At 36.5% G+C, this 17,029-nt stretch overlaps 1 protein-coding gene across 1 annotated transcript in view; it reads left to right on the top strand.

The window, feature by feature from the left end:
* Nucleotides 1–17,029, top strand: part of MSR1 (macrophage scavenger receptor 1) — a gene marked incomplete at its 3' end in the record, with an annotated part of 84,106 nt that overhangs the window by 26,198 nt on the left and 40,879 nt on the right. Inside the window, 2 exon segments of the mRNA NM_001082248.1 lie at nucleotides 4,429–4,615; nucleotides 13,802–13,882. Coding sequence (NP_001075717.1) covers nucleotides 4,429–4,615; nucleotides 13,802–13,882 — 268 coding nt within the window.

Here is a 17,029-nt window from a genome sequence, read left to right on the forward strand (position 1 = left end):
TAAATCATGTGAAGCTTCTAAAATTTCCATCATTTGCTAAGTGATGTTTGCATCACTGTACTATTTTTAAATGAAAAAATTCATTCTTTTTTGATGAGGCTTTTTTCTGTATAGATAGAATATTTTTTTTTTTTTTTTTTTTTTTGACAGGCAGAGTGGACAGTGAGAGAGAGAGACAGAGAGAGAAAGGTCTTCCTTTGCCGTTGGATCACCCTCCAATGGCCGCCGCTGCAGCCGGCGCACCGCGCTGATCCGATGGCAGGAGCCAGGATCCAGGTGCTTTTTTCCTGGTCTCCCATGGGGTGCAGGGCCCAAGCACCTGGGCCATCCTCCACTGCACTCCCTGGCCATAGCAGAGAGCTGGCCTGGAAGAGGGGCAACCGGGACAGAATCCGGCGCCCCAACCGGGACTAGAACCCGGTGTGCCGGCGCCGCAAGGTGGAGGATTAGCCTATTGAGCCACGGCGCCGGCTCTGTATAGATAGAATATTACACAGTGATTTTAAAACATCAGTGCCACTTATAGTACAGATAAACCTCTGAAGTTGTACCATCAGATGAAAACCAACCAAATTGTTGAGAGAATATCCTAAACAGGGTAAGAAGGAATATTTTATATTGCAATAATTTGAGTAATTAAATACTCAAAATTATTGAATTTTCACCTGGTCTTTATCTTAAGGTGTCAGAAGACGATGACTAAATAATTTAAATAAGGAGACTTTGTTGGTGAACCATATCCCGACACCAACTTTGACATTCTGCTGGTGATCCACATGCCTGCTTCTAAAATCTGTCAGTGTTTCTCATACTGTTAATAAATACCTAAGCATACAAAATGAGATATCAAAGACTTGGGATATGAGAGGGTTCCAGAAAATACACAAAGATCAAGGAGTTTGCTAGATCATGGTCCCTCCAGAGGATCTAGTAGAAATTCTGTTATTAGCATCTATCTGCTTCCAATGGCTGCTGAAATTCTTTGACTCATAGTCACAACTCCAGTCTCTGCCTCTGCAGCCAGTCCCAGTACCTTCTCTTCTGTGTATACCACATATTCTTCTGTTTCTCTCTTATCAGGGTATCTGTGATGGGATTTAATGTCCACCCAGGTAATCTGTCTTTGTAAGGATCTATGATCACTTCACAAAGATCTTTTTATTTAAAAGATAACACTTATAAAGATTTCAGTGAATGGGACCCTGTATCTTTTGGGGGCCACTGCCTCACCTACTGCACTTTTCTTTTCTCTATAAGTTTATTTTCATTAAATATGGTACATGACAAATTCATTTCTCAACCTCAAATTCTGTTAATTAGACTGAAACTTCTCAACTTCAGAACTAGTTTTCAACTTAATCTGCATTGTTACTATTTTTCCATCAAGTGTTAAAATCTTGTCTTGTGCTGCATAGTACAATAGTACCCAAACATGGGCTGTCCAGTGGAGTAGCTCTTGGACACCCTTCTACTGAGCACTTGAGCTATGACTTAGAATTGGAATGTGCTCTAAGTATAAAATACACTCCAGGATTTGACATTAGTGTGAAAAGAATATAAAATGTATCATTAATAATTTCATATTTGGTTCACGTTGATGTATATATTTTGGACATATTGAGTTAAATAAAATATCCTACTTAATTTTTTTTTACATAAAATGCATTCAGAAGAAATATTCCATGGTGTTAAGGAATGTGGGAGGTACAGGGGTTAGAGTCAGCTACAGAAGACTGCTTAAGTTGAAAGGAAAAAGATAGGGAGAAGAAATTTACTTTATGTTGAAAAAGAGGAGAGTTGAGATGGGGTGAGGAGAGAGAGAGAGGGTGGACAAAGTACAATAAAGACTTTAAATTTGATAATGCACCAAATTCAGCAGGGATCACAGAATGTCTTTAAGTGCACATGAATGAGGAAGTGAAACCACACTGGAAACCATTTGGAAGGTAGTAGAAATTTTGAGTATATGAAAAGTGATATTTAATGGAAATAAGAGAAATCTGATGATCACTAGACTGTTTTGAGTATGCAGAGACTGCACTTAGGATAATTGGAGGGAGTTCTAGCATTATAAGAGGAGGCACAAGTTCATGGTGGCACTTTGAAAGTTACATACTTTTTAAAAGACAGTAATCATTTCTAGTGATTTAGAAGCTAAGTAAATATATGTGTGTGTATGCATATGTTTGTGTGTGCATGCTTCCATATGTGTGCACATCTGTGGACACTGAAAAGCAACATTGGGACTTTGGTCTTCCTTGTTCTCAATAAAAGAATCTTTGGATCTTTAGCCCAGTACAGGATATAAGTAAATTAAATGAATGCTTGAATCATCAAATGCTGCTTGAACAAGATTTGTATGTGATACCTGTATAATGCTTATCCAGGGCAGTTCAAGTGGTAATTTGAAAGAAAAGAAGAACCAAAGGGCAGATGGGGTGGAATTTACCTTCTCCATGGTTCATGGAAAAGACTGAGATTGCAAAATATCGTGTTTGTTTTCAGCAAAAAGAATGGAGTGCGGAGGGTGTGCCGGAGGTTGCATGGGATTTTTTTTAGTCCAACACTGTTTCCCTCCTCCTAGTAAAAATAATTCCAGAGGAAACGTGGACAGTGTAAACATCATATGCAATTTTCAAAGGGAATAAAAAGGTAGTCTAAGCCTTAGGCATGAAAAATATGGGCAGTTCCAGGTTTCTAGGTTGTAAAATTGCTTGCCTATCCCCTGATGGTTGTTCTGTCAAAGTTTGAAACTACCTGACATACTGGCAACAAAAGGTAGCCCCATAAATTAAGTCAAGTGGGTTTATCGTATTGCGAAGTCCTACAAACATCCATGTTCACCGTCTCACCTTTCTTTTCATATAATGTTGTGCAGTAAGTGATGAGCATCAGAGCAGGGGGTGGAAGGCAGGATATGCTCTAGAGCAAGGTTTCGCATGGAGAAGGGCACAGTTAGAGCAGTAAGTCTCTATGCATAATTGTCCTGTCATTGAAGAGGGCATACACTCAGGCATGCACTTCTTTTACAAAGGGTTTACATTCTGATTTGATTGCCTTACCACAATGTCTCCAAGAGAGTGTAATTTTCTCTTCACCCCCAATTTAAGGAATAATATACCACTGTTTTATTTATACATAAAAATGGGAAGCAATCTGTCAGTAGTTGAACATAAACTTTAAAAAGTAACCCACAAAATGAGAAGGGATAAAAATGGAACAAAGAGACAGAAAATTTATCAGAATAAATGAGAAGAGTCTGTGAAACAAAAAGACAAAGCCCTACATTCAAAGAGAAAGCCAAGCAAATGACCTGAGAGAAAAATTACCCGAGAAAAATGTTTTCAGAAACTTGATGACTGGGTGTTTTAACCTCATTGCAATTTGAGGAGCACATTGTCACAATGATTTTCTATTTACTACTCTTCAAATGAAATATATTTGTGGGTAATAAGTATGAGGGTGCAAGCTGCAGGCACTGACGTGCAGTTAGTAATAGGAAAAAATGAACAGTATCATTGGAGGACAGTGTGGTAATACTGAACAAAAATTTTAATGTGTAGTTCCATTGGTCAAATCCACTTCCAGGAAGCTGCCATATAGAAGTACATTTATGAATACATAAGTATATACCAAATGAGGTTAATTGTAATAATGCTTAGAACTGTAAAAATGTGTACAGCTGAAAATTCAAATCAATAGGAACCCTTAGATTATGAAAAAATAATACAATTCCACTTCATTATTGAAAATAAGATCATCTGTACTTAATAGATAAGTACCCTTAATATTTTATTGAGTAAAAAGTAAAAGTATATTTCAGAACATAGTACAAGTATGATATTTTTCACATAGATGCATATATGTGTATATATAGAAATATATAAAATACATATACAGATAATTAGGAAACATCAAATACAGAAGCCATAAAATTTAAAATATTGTTAATTTGTTAGTTTCAGGTATTATTGAGTATGAAAATCTGTCAATATTCATTGCCATTAAGAAGTAAACTATGACTTTTGCTATAAAATAACTTTTAGAGGAAACTGTCAAATTCACAGACATAGAATATATTGCTACTGTAAGTACACCATGAAGAAATTGTACTTCACATAGATCTAAAACCATGTGATAAGCTTTTAATTTATTTTTGTTTTGACATCTATGTATTTGGGAATAGAAGCATACCTTAGATAAACTCATCTGTGCTGTGATGTGAAAATTCAGGTTTTCAGTCAAAAGAGGAAATGCTTCAGAACTAAAGAATTGTTATTTTAAAAGCTTCCAAATTATTGTATTATTATTCCATAAAATCTCTTTAATACGTATTTAAAAAAATCTTGTCTCTCCATGACTGCTTGAACTTACATACTTAGTAATTCTGTGCAAAAACAGTTGTGGTTGGTTCCTTAACTTTCACAGGAAATCAGCAAATTAAAGGAGCGTGTGCACAATGCATCAGCAGAAATTATGTCTATGAAAGAAGAACAAGTGCATTTGGAACAGGAAATAAAAAGAGAAGTGAAAGTCCTGAATAACATCACTAATGATCTCAGGCTGAAAGATTGGGAACATTCTCAGACGTTGAGAAATATCACTTTAATTCAAGGTAAAATATCTTGTCTTTCTTCCAGAAAATTGACAAATTAATAATGTCCTGATAAATTCAGGGATTTAGTATTACAAATTCACTAATTCTAAATAGTTTTTGAGGGTACATAAACAACAAAGGCACAGAGATAAGAATCTTAAGATCATGTCTAGACATAGTAAAACTAGACTCCTTTAAATAGAAAGGGGTAAGCAAATGAAATCTCTCATTGTTGAAAATACTTCTAAGTCCCCAAAAAGCAATACAAATTTTCAAAAAGTACAAGTTAATTCGTTTTGTTTTATGTTTTATGCTTGCCTTTCTTGCCTGCTTTTGGATTGATCGAAATTTTTCTGTCACTGAATTTTTCTCTTTACCAACGTTACCAAAAAGATTTTGGAAATTTTTCACTGAATTTCTTTTTTCTTAATTTTGTCCTTGAAAGGCATCCTAACAATGTCTGAAGTGATCAGTATCTTATTAAATAAAAAGTGATTTACTTATTTATTTGAACAGCAGAGAGAAAGATAGATAGAAAAAGAGATTTTTCACCTGCTGATTCACTCCCCAGATGCCTGCAACAGCCAGGGCTGGGCCAGGCCAAAGCCAAAGAGCCAAAAACCCAATCCAGGTCTCCCATATGGGTGGTAGGAACCAGTACATGGGCCATCACAGGCTGCCACCCAAGTGCATAGGTGGGAAACAGAATTCAAAGTGTGGAATAGCTGATACTTAAACCAGGACTCCAATATGGGATGTAGCGTTACAAGCAGGGGCTTAGCCTGCTTTGTGGCAATGTCCATCCTAGTTGATCAGTACATTCACCATCATTCTAAAAGACTGAAATAACCCAAAATGCTTAGACTGATCATCCCCTCCCCCAGGTTCCTGCATTTTTAAGTGTAATTTATTTCAGTTTTATATAATGTTTTAAATCAAGAACTTAGTCAATATTATTTTTCTTACTAAAAAGAGATAATGTATATTTGAATTTGCCCATAAACTTACCAGTTGGTTCCCTTTGTAAAGGCACCTCAGTCATCCATGCTGGAATCATTTCCTTTTATGCCTAAACTATACTTTTGGAAGTTCATTTAGTGAAAGTACATTGGTGGTGAAACACTTTGATTTCGCTTTCTCTGTTTTGTTCTTGATCTTTAATGTTATTTTACCATATTCACGTTTCTTAATGTAAACGCTTATTATGGATATTTCTGTGAGTATTTTAAGAAATCTATTCCTTGACTTTCAGCTTTCCTTGTTCTTAAATATGACTGATACCAATCTGCTTGCCAACATTTTTGCCTTTATTATCAGAAGTCTCACTCATCCGCATTTTTGTGTTAACAATATATCTATTTGACATTTGTATTTTAAAGTCTTTCATCAATTTGAGAATGTTATCAACTTCAACATCTTTGAATATTGTGTCTTCATAATTCTTCTTTTCTCCATAATCTTAATTAAATTCATTGTAAAATTTCTCATTCTACTTTCCATATCTTTTAAACTCTATTTCAGGATTATAATCTTTTTTATCTCATCAGTAAGTAAAGGAATAGAAATTAAGAACTCTATGAGATTTATTTATATATTACAAGTTATTGATAAGAATAAAACAATTTAAAACATGTCAGATAATATGATATAAATTAATATAAAACAAGTAGACAGTATAATTTTTGTTTATAATCTTGCAATTCAGCAAGTATTAAGTAAATAATGGACATTTAGAGACACAAATGTAATAAGAATGGTTGTTTTTAAAATGTAAGAAACAGAAACAATAACTTCAGATTATTGTTTATCTTTGAAAGTAAGTATGTATATATATATAAGGGAGAACCTAGGTGAGTATTTCTTGGATTGTGACATTGCAGGGATATTCTCTTTATTACTGTACTTAATAAATTACTGAAGTAAAACACTTGTTAAAAATATTTAATCATTACATTAAAACAGTTGATAAAGAAAAATTGCAACTTAATCTGCTTTATCTCTAAAATTATATACTTCCACTATTGGATTTCAAATATTGAAAATTTTACAAATCCAGAACCAAACCATTGACACTTGATCAGGCAACATCATCTACCATTCCAAATTTAATACTTTCCCATTCTTCTTGTCAGTTGTGTCACTGTCCAACTAGTTGTTCACTTAAGATATCAGAAAACTATTTTTAACTTCTCTCTTAACCCACTATATGTACAACAAAAGAATTCTTAAAAAAATCTACACATATTATTTTATCCTTCTTCCCTCATAGTAAAGACACTCTAATATCTTCCCACTGTAGTGGAAATAAAATCTAAATTCTTATGCGATCTGGCAAGCCTTTATTTCTATGCCTTCATTTTCTAATGTCCCCTCTGACATTCCTCTGCCTAGCATGGAAATGAGGATGAGTGACAGAAAATGTAAGTTGAAAAGGAGGAAATGCGAGGGCCAGCATTGTGGCGTTGTGAGTAAAGATACCTCCTGGGATGCCAGCATCCCATATTGGTTGGTTCATGTCCCAGCTGCTCTACTTTGTCGCGAGTGCCTACTGTCACGCAGCTCGACAGTAGCAAGTGGGGCATACGACTTGTCACAGGGAAGAGAGGAATATCAGGACACAAGACTGTCTTTCCAATGAGAGATTTTATTGCTTACACACCAGGGGTTTTTTATCACACTACTCATCGGCATGCTCATTGAGGTCAATACACTTATCAGTACCAATATACTTTATCAATCTATACTATTTAATACACTTATCAATAAACTTAACACCACTACTTAATGCGACTTAAATACTTAGCTACTTAGCGTAACATAACTACTTAGCTTAACTACTTGGCCTAATCACCTAACTTAACATAATTACTTAACACACTTATCAATATCACTAATATCACTATCAATAATATCACTTATCATAATTTATAGCTAACTTAACACACTTACTGAATTACTTAGTTTAACATAACTACTTATCATCTACTTAACTTACTCACTACAATACTTAACTATCAGAGTAACACTATTTCCTTAATGACTAGAGGACTACTGGAATCAACACCATTAATATCAATATCAATAATACTACTTGAACTTATTCATTAATCCATAGATCACAGTATACAGTGTTAAAGTAATTTTGAGGGCTATCTAATTATATTAGCATGTGTACATCAAGGTCTCCAGCATTATTTACAGATACCTTGCACAGGGTCAAAACATAGTTATATTATTTTACACGTGACTAACATTATTTGTAAAAGCTGTGTTTTCAAGGTTTGTATCACGGTCATGAAAAAGAGTGTCAGTGTTCAAGGTCCAAAGCTCCACGTCTCGGCAGAGACGGATCTCGGATCAGTCATTTACAAGCAGAAAGTCGTGGGAAGGCTGTCCCTCTGGGCAGTAGGCTCAAAGTTCCCAGGCGGAGGGCCAGGCAAGAAGTTGGAGAGGTCCCCTGCTGAGAGGCCTGGTCCGGCTTTGTGGTCAGGTTTGGCAGCAGGGTTGATAAGGACTCCAGGCCAGGCGATGAGGCAGCATCTCGGCTGGAGTTTTGATCCCGTAGTCAGCTTGTGTTGCTTAGCAAGGGGGCTAGCGAGCTGGCGCTTTAGCTCCAAGTGCCAGGAGATCCAGAGGTTCGTTCGCACTGGGCCACACACACACATTCACACACAGACAGTGGGGTTACAGCTCAGGGACAGCTCTGCAGGTCGGCTTGTGCCGCTACCTGCTCCGTGCAGAGCAGTAGGCTGCCTCTTCAGCTCCGGATGTGTGGAGATCCAGAGGTTCACACACACACACACACACACACACACACACACACGATCCCTGAGAGGATGAAGAGTGGTGCGAGGGCTCCCTTTTTATCCTCATTTTCAGCAGTTCTCCAGCTTGCCATCTTCCAGCTTGTCCAATCAATGACGGTTCCTCCTTGCTTATAGTCAAGCAGTCCAGTCAGTACTGTTCCCGTCTTACTTATGTTTGAACTGTCCAGTCAGCGTGGGTAGGAGGGTATTGTCCATAGCGCACTGTAATCTGACTGCCCAGAGATGTCTGCTTGGTATGATTAGGAGCGTCTCCCTAACAGCCATTAGGCATTGCCTCAGCTCCTGACTTATAACTCCACTTTACTTTTATTTTTGTGGCTTATGGTAACTTTTCAACTCAATGTTTTACCGTGTTTCCACAGTTCATCTCCTTTTCAAGTAAGCGGTGATCTGTGACTCTTTTTTAAATTCCTGTGGGATTCTCCACACACTTCCAGTCCAACTCCCTGCTGATGGCCTGAGAAAAGCATTGGATGGATGGTGGCTCAAGTGTTTGGGCTCCTACCACCCAAGTGGGAGACCCAGATGAAGCTTCTGGCTCTGTTGTAGTCATCTAGGGAGTAAATTAGCAGATGGAAGATCTCTCCCCTCCCCTCCCCTTTCTCTCTCTCTCTTTCTCTGTAACTCTGATTTTCAAACAAATAAGTAAATCTTTAAAAAGAAAAGGAGGAAGTGCTAGTTTCACTTTATGCGGTCTGTAATGAGCTCTAGACTCCTCTTCCCGTTGAAACATTCTTCACTTATACATTCACTCCTTTTTGGCTCCACTCAAAATTGCATTTTTGGAGATGACTCCTCCATCTCCTCATTCATATTCTCACTCCCAAATATCTGTATCATTATTTGCTTTGACTACCTCATAGTACTTACCAGTATATAAAATTATTTCATATGATTATTTTTAATAATCTATCTTCTCAAATCAAATGTGAGCTCCACAAAGTCATGTCTTGTCTCTCTTGCCCACCTGTACATACCCATCATCTATTAGAGTGTCTTGAATACAGTGAGTGAGCAATTACATATGTATTGTATAAGTGAAACTAACACCTCCTTCTTATCAGTGCAACAGCATTGCTCTTCCAGGTTTCAGAGCTAGATGTTTTAATTACTTTTTTTTTTATATCTCCCAAGGCTACTATTTGTTTTTATTTTATGTATTTCTCTACCCTCTGCATGTTCTTGCAAAATTTCTTATCACCATTCTACCAGACAATTGTAATTATTTCATATCTCAGGGTTCCAGACTGTATATACAAACCCATTTTTAGATTGCAGACTTCCCAAAGGGAAACTATAGATTGCAAAAAGGCCACTGCCTCCTCAGAAGGCATGCATTCCTCTCTGCGGTGTTTGAAGTCTTCTATGGTAGATCTCTTTCTTTTTGAATGCTTCATTCTTCCCCTGGTTATTGATATGTTTATGGTTCAGAATTTTGAAGAAGCTAAATAGCAATAAAGAACAATGAAGAACAAGCAAACAATAGCCTTTAGGTCTCTTAACTCCAAGTCTTTCATTCTTTTGTTCTTTGATAGAATATAAGACTGCATTTCTTTGTAATTCATGGAGTGTGTTTGAAATATTGTTCTCCTATACCTCCATTCCTTCTTGGCTCCACTCAAAATTGTGTTTTCAAACACACTTTCTATTACAAAAGCCAGCACCAAAGGAAATATCTGTGTGAGATAGACAAAATATTTCAACACCAGATTAACACCTCTATCACTAGTCTAACTGCAGGAGGATGAGGTTGTGTGCTACAGTAGAAGGGTAGGAGGGGGACTAGCTTTGGAAACTACAGGGACAGCATGATGTTGACAAGGTTCTCAAAAGTTCCATGCATGAAGCTCAGCATAGCTTCTTTCTATGTGATTTGTGTATTTCCATTCTCCCCCAGAATATCTAAAAGAAACTGAAAGCATGTTAGTGAGATTCTTTCTACATTTTATTGGTGGTAGTAAAAGAGGCATAACAATATATAAAAAAAAAATATAGTATGAGGAATTAAAGAATCTGCTTATTTGGGTGCAAAGCAAACAAAAAAAAAACCCTCTGAAATCCTACATACAGTCTTCAAAAAGTTCACAAAAAACATATCATAAAAAACTATGACTTTCATAGAGTTTTGCACCAGTATAAATTCATATTTTAATTCAATTTTCCACAAACTTCTTTAAGTTCCCTAGTAGAGGTATATTAATGCTACATAAAACATAAAATAACAAGTATAATTTCCAACATACAGTTATGGATATTTCTAATATCTAGTTAGAGATATTTACCTGGCTTTCTTACTTTAGATTAGATACCAGGTATTAGTATTTTGATATAAAAATACAAGGAAGGTTCTTTAAACTTTATAAAATTAAATAGATGTATTTATTGTGACAGAACCAATATTCCAAAATGAGTGTTGTGTGCAATCCCCAAAGTTCCATGCAAAATAATTGAAAGGATTATTGATAATAAGAGTTTCATCTCTTATTTACCAAAAAAAAAAAAAAAAAGTGAAAACTCAATCTCAGAGACTTAATACCTTGGCCTCGTCCATGTGTCTCTGTTTCTTGATTTACACATTTTAATTATTCCTATAAGATCTGTGTCTTGCTTAGAGCCCTGATTATTAAACTGAAGTATCAGTGCCCTTTTTTTTTTTTCAGACACCTTTCTTGAGTGTGATGGTTTGCTTCTTTTCAATTTGTTCAACCAAACTCAAGCTGAAGACTGAGGCTTGCCCCTTCACTGCCACTGTGCTGTGATGAATGGGCTGAAGCTGTGTTCACGGTTGTGGAAACTCTGCTCCCTGTCTCGGGAAGAACTACATTCTTCCACATAGAATAAACATTCACACTGATTCCAACCGATAGAGAATCAGGAACTTCTTTGGTGCAACACCTAAATATATGTGTGCCAACATCAAGCTAGAGCTTGAGATGGTTCACTAGTTAATTGCTTAATGCCTGCAGAATGGGGTTTACATGAAGATTATGTAAAAAAAAAAAAAAAAAAAAAAAAAAAAGCCAAAAATTCACATACATACACACACCCAGAGGAAAGAAATTTCAATGGTTATTCTCTTAGAATGATGAAATTTTACATTATATTTACATTATTTTTCCTCCTGCTTTTTTCTAGGCTTTTATATTTTCTATAATTGAATTCCTTTTCTAAAATACAATAGAGTATTGCTGTTTAATATTACATAGGAAGAGAAAGGGAGATTATGAATTGAGAAGAGCAAGGATGCCATGAACTGATTAAGCCCACATTGGACCTTAGAAAATTAGATCAGATAAATAGAAATAGGGACAAGGATGTCAAAAGAAGAAAAGAAAATGTACAGGATACACTTATTCATGAGATAATCTTTGTATGACCCTTACTTAGAATTCTTCAGGTATTTTGTCTCCCCACCCTATTAAATTTGTAACAAATGTTCTTTTTTAATTTTTTAACTTTTATTTAATAAATATAAATTTCCAAAGTACAACTTTGGAATTATAGTGGCTTTCCCCCCCATAACCTCCCTCCCACCTGCAACCATCCCATCTCCCACTCCCTCTCCCAACCTATTCCTCATCACAATTCATTTTCAATTATCTTTATATACAGAAGATCAACTTAGTATATACTAAGCAAAGATTTCAACAGACTCTTTAACCAAACATGCTAAATATAGCTGTGCATTGTCTTTGCGATCTACAAATAACCAAACCTCAGCAATTGAGAATGCCTCTTCAAAAACTTTTATTTATTTTATTTGAAAGGCAGAAAGAGAGCTAAGCAGACAGAGAAAAATGCCCCATCCTCAAAAACCCACAATAGCTGGTGCCGGCCTGGACCAAGCAAAGTCCAGGTCTCCCATGTAAGTGGCAGAAATCCAATTACTTGAGCTATCATCTGCAGCTTTCCAGGGTGCTGAGAATACCTGTTTGAAAACATTGCTATCATATTACTTTATGGTACATCCACGTTTGTTTCTTCCTTTTGGAACTAAAAAGAAAGTTAAATGTCCTGTTTAGATGAAGGGAAGAATATTTGTCTTATATACTCCGTGTGAAAAGGGAATGCAGACAGAAGTATTTTTAATTTCTAAGGATATTCAGTATAATCATTCTAAAGATGTGATCACCAGATACCTGTTTTGCTGGACACAAAATCAAATAATTAAATCATTATTCAAACTCAGTTTTCAGAAATCATGTGGTAAATTGTGAAAGCAAGCAAATTTCCTTGCTAACACTTCATCTTATTTTATAGTATCTAAATTGGTCTGGGTATTCTACTTAGCATTTGATTTAAAAATATATCCCTGTATTTATTTTGACCTGGCTGCCTTTCTCTATGACTCTCCCACATCCTCACATGTCTTTTCTCATTGTACTCATTCTTCAAAGAGCCCCCTTTAAATTCTAGTCCCTCAATAATTCCCTTTCAACCTTTGTCATTCATGAAAATTTCCATCTCCCTGACAAACATATGAGTTTCTGGTGAGGTTTACAAACAGACATTTTAGATGTCTCCAATGTTTGAATTGTGTTGCTTTAGAGCCCTCACATATGTGTTGTTAAGTCCACATGCACGTCTCTCCCACATAGCATCTCTGCAGTACAGTAAAATCTTCTCAGTATTTACACAATATGAAATACTTAGAAAAATTTCATTGACAAATGTTGGTAAAAAGACTATGTGTTCTCCATGACTACTTCAAAAATTATAGATTTATTTACATATTTATTTATTTATCTGAAAGAGTGTGACAGAGTGAGGGGCAGAGAAAGAGAGGTCTTCCATCTGCTGATTCACTCCCCAAACGGCCACAACAGCCGGGTCTGGACCAGACCAAACCCAGGAGCCAGGAATTCCATTGGGGCCTCCCACATTGGTAGCAGGGTCCCAAGCTCTTGGTGCGTTGTCTGCTACCTTCCTAGGAACATGAGCAGGAAGCTGCATCAGAAGTACAGCAGCTGGGACTCACTTTGTTGTAGGACGCCAGATGTGCAGGCAGTGGTGCCACGATGCTGCTCCCTCTTAACACTTTGAAGACCTCTCTTAAAAATACAGCTTTGTGCTCTTCTAGGGCCTTTTTTTCCCCTTAGATTCTGAGAACCTGGAAACTTGTCAGATACACATATACACTTTTAATACATTTTGGGCTGTTTAATTTGGGACTGTGTCCTCTTTATTATTATAAGACACTAGAGTAGTCAATAGCAAAGTATTCCTCTGTTTTGGGAAGGCCAGTCTTACTTATTCTATGTTACTGCACAAAAAATAAAAAGCTTTACATTTCTTAATGTAAATGTCTTGACAGGTGACAAATCCATTTTACCTATGCTTTACAACTGTAACCTGTAATTGTAACATTTTTTTAAAGGTCCTCCTGGACCCCCAGGAGAAAAAGGAGATAGAGGTCCAACCGGAGAAAGTGGTCCACCAGGCGTTCCAGGTCCAGTAGGTATGGTAACAGAACTACTTCATCCTATGCTTTGAGTCTAGGAGATGCATATGCGTGTTCTCATGTATGTGGGGTGAGGATGACTTATTTGTTTACTATGTGTATGTGTGTGTGTGTGTGTGTGCATGCGTGCGTGTAGGCATCATGTATGTTGGGGGAGATGTGAAGCCTAATCAAGTAATATTGTATACTACACCTACTGATAAGCATTGAATCTTGATTGTTGAATCGATTCAATATGTGAGCCATTGTACCAAATGGCATTGTTCTTATCTCTAGGGAGCATCAACTATATTGTGGGTTGCAAATAGTATAGAGCAGACTAAATTTAGGTACCACATGAAAGAGAATTAAAAATCATCTTCAGATTGAATAAGTACAAAAAAGTGAGTCAGGGAAAGTTTGGGTAGTATTTCTTATATAGCACTTGACTGGAATATATATTTAAACTCACAAAATTTGAATGTAAATATTGGATAAATTGTACAAGACTTTTTACCATTGCTTCAGAGCCATTCCGTGTATTTTATCTAGAAAAAATGTTTAAAATTATTTTCTTCTGTGATGCAATCTTGAAAGCAATATTTTGAAAGAAGTTATAGAATACACAGAAAAGGATAGAGTCTGTGAACTTTCTTTGCTCTTAAAAATTGAGAAAGATGGCCGGCACTGCGGCTCACTAGGCTAATCCTCCGCCTTGCGGCCCCGGCACACCGGGTTCTAGTCCCGGTCGGGGCACCGGATTCTGTCCTGGTTGCCCCTCTTCCAGGCCAGCTCTCTGCTGTGGCCCGGGAGTGCAGTGGAGGATGGCCCAAGTACTTGGGCCCTGCACCCCATGGGAGACCAGGATAAGCACCTGGCTCCTGCCATCAGATCAATGTGGTGCGCCTGCCACAGTACGCTGGCTGCGGCAGCCATTGGAGGGTGAACCAATGGCAAAGGAAGACCTTTCTCTCTGTCTCTCTCTCTCACTGTCCACTCTGCCTGTCAATAAATAAATAAATAATAAATAAATAAATAGATAAATTGAGAAAGACGATAACAGTAACTCGATTGTCATATTACACTGGCTAGAAATCAGATACTCTCGTGCAGTTTGAAAGTAGGGAATGCATTACATAGTCTAATTATAATTAGAATGGTTTGTGCTGCCAAAAATGCCTAAACATATATTACATCTTATTTTTCTGTCTTTTGATTTCATAAAATGTTCTACTTTCCAATCAATGTATTGAGTTACATTAGAAAAAAACAATTTTTGAAAATGAAAAGCATGAATTTGACACCTGCCTGACCTTTACATCATCATGTTTAAAAAGCAATATATGAAACTTTTATCAAGAAGCATTTTTGAAACTATTTTAAAAGACTCTGATATGCTAGATGGGTTGTTTTTGTGTCTTTGAAAGTACCATCAAGTAAAAATTTCATTCAGAAAAAATCCCTTGTATTTGACTGCACTCAGCAGACCTTAGCGATGGTACATTAATGTTCTAAGCAGGGGAAGTAATCAGTATTATATCAGCTGCCAGAGCTGCTATTGTCAAGGGTCTGTCATCTCCTCCATTATAAACTGCACTTGTCAAAGCTTTATAACTCAACCATAACAGTTCTGTCTGTGCTACAACTTGCTGTACAAAGCTTTATCTTGGGAGCATCTTCTGCAGCTCTTTCTAAACTATGGATGTATGAAGTAGAAAAATGGATCTAAAAGTTTCAGCTTTTGTTAATGCTAGAAAGAGACGCCATTACAAAGGCTCTTTGAGTCTTTTAGTGAGGGTTACTTTGTTACTTTTGCTACTTGCTGATTTACACAAATAGGCACTATCCAATTTTTCATGAAAGGGAGAGAGATGTAGTTGCTGGGGTGATAAATTGACTCTCGGGTTATCAGGTTGCCATTTGTGTTGGTGCATGGCAGCAAAAGTGTTCAAGGCAGAAAGCATCTATCCTAACAGATTCTTCCCTGTTTGACTGCTGCATTGTTTCCCTCTCTGCCAGACTGCCTAATTGCTTCATAGTTGGTACTGACATCAGGAAATAAAGAGTGTATGATAGGTAATCAAAGTAATTGCATGTTATGGTCAGAGCAAATTCATTGAGTCTTTAAGTATACATCCAGTTGATCACACAAAACTCAACTTGACCAACTCAAACTCACCTAGACTCACAGGATGATATGAATATCTGAGAAAGTTTAGTGATTATCCTTGTGGTCTTCAATCATGAATACATTAAATGTATCACAGTCTTGCTCATGGCCCAGGTTGGGTATTATGTCACATTATGCCTTATCTGAAAACAACATCAGAGGAATTCACTTCAGAGTACCATTTCCTTGCAAGCATGCTGGGGGAGAATGACCTTTCATTCAGGAAATATGTACTGATCATTTTCCACATACCTGGTGTTCTCTACCCTGTGGAGTACTCACGACAAATTCAGAGTCTCTGCCTTCACAGAGCATACAGTATGATAAGTAATTAATACAGTATGATAAGTAATTATAGAAGGGAGGCGTATGTCATGACGAAGGGTTCATCTCATCGCAAGTCCTTTGGGAACATTTAAAGTTATTACCCCATTGCAAAATGCTGCAAAGAAGGATTACCCCCTTGGTTTCTGAAGAAACCATTTTACAGGCCATCTAATCAACTATTTCTGCCCAGGAAGGATTAATAATAAGCTAACTTGACCAGTGAGCATAAGAGGGGCTACCTACACATGATTCTTAGAGAACTGAATGTGCTTCTGGCTGCAAACTTCCATCATCAACCAGTACTATTTACTTTTCTTACATAGCCTGAACTTTGCACCATAGGAATCATGCCTCTGGAGGAATTATCTCCTGACATTACTAATGTTTTATTAATATTTCTAAACATACTTTGTTGTTTTATTATTTGTCAATATGCTTAATTTCTGTTGGAATTAAAGTTTTACACTGGACTTGATAATATTTCTTCACTCTTTCAAATAATCCTTCTTAAACTGAACATTTCTTATATTTTATAATCATTTTATGGATCATTTTATAAATGATCCATAAGAATTTTTTTTACAAATTAATATGTATAAACATTGCCTCCTATAACTTGCAGACTACAGGCAATGTTTTAAAAATTTAACAATAGAAAAACATATATT

The sequence above is a fragment of the Oryctolagus cuniculus genome, chromosome 2 (assembly GCF_051225735.1).
Source record: "Oryctolagus cuniculus isolate XC-2025 breed Fujian yellow rabbit chromosome 2, ASM5122573v1, whole genome shotgun sequence".
Classification (NCBI taxonomy): domain Eukaryota; kingdom Metazoa; phylum Chordata; class Mammalia; order Lagomorpha; family Leporidae; genus Oryctolagus; species Oryctolagus cuniculus.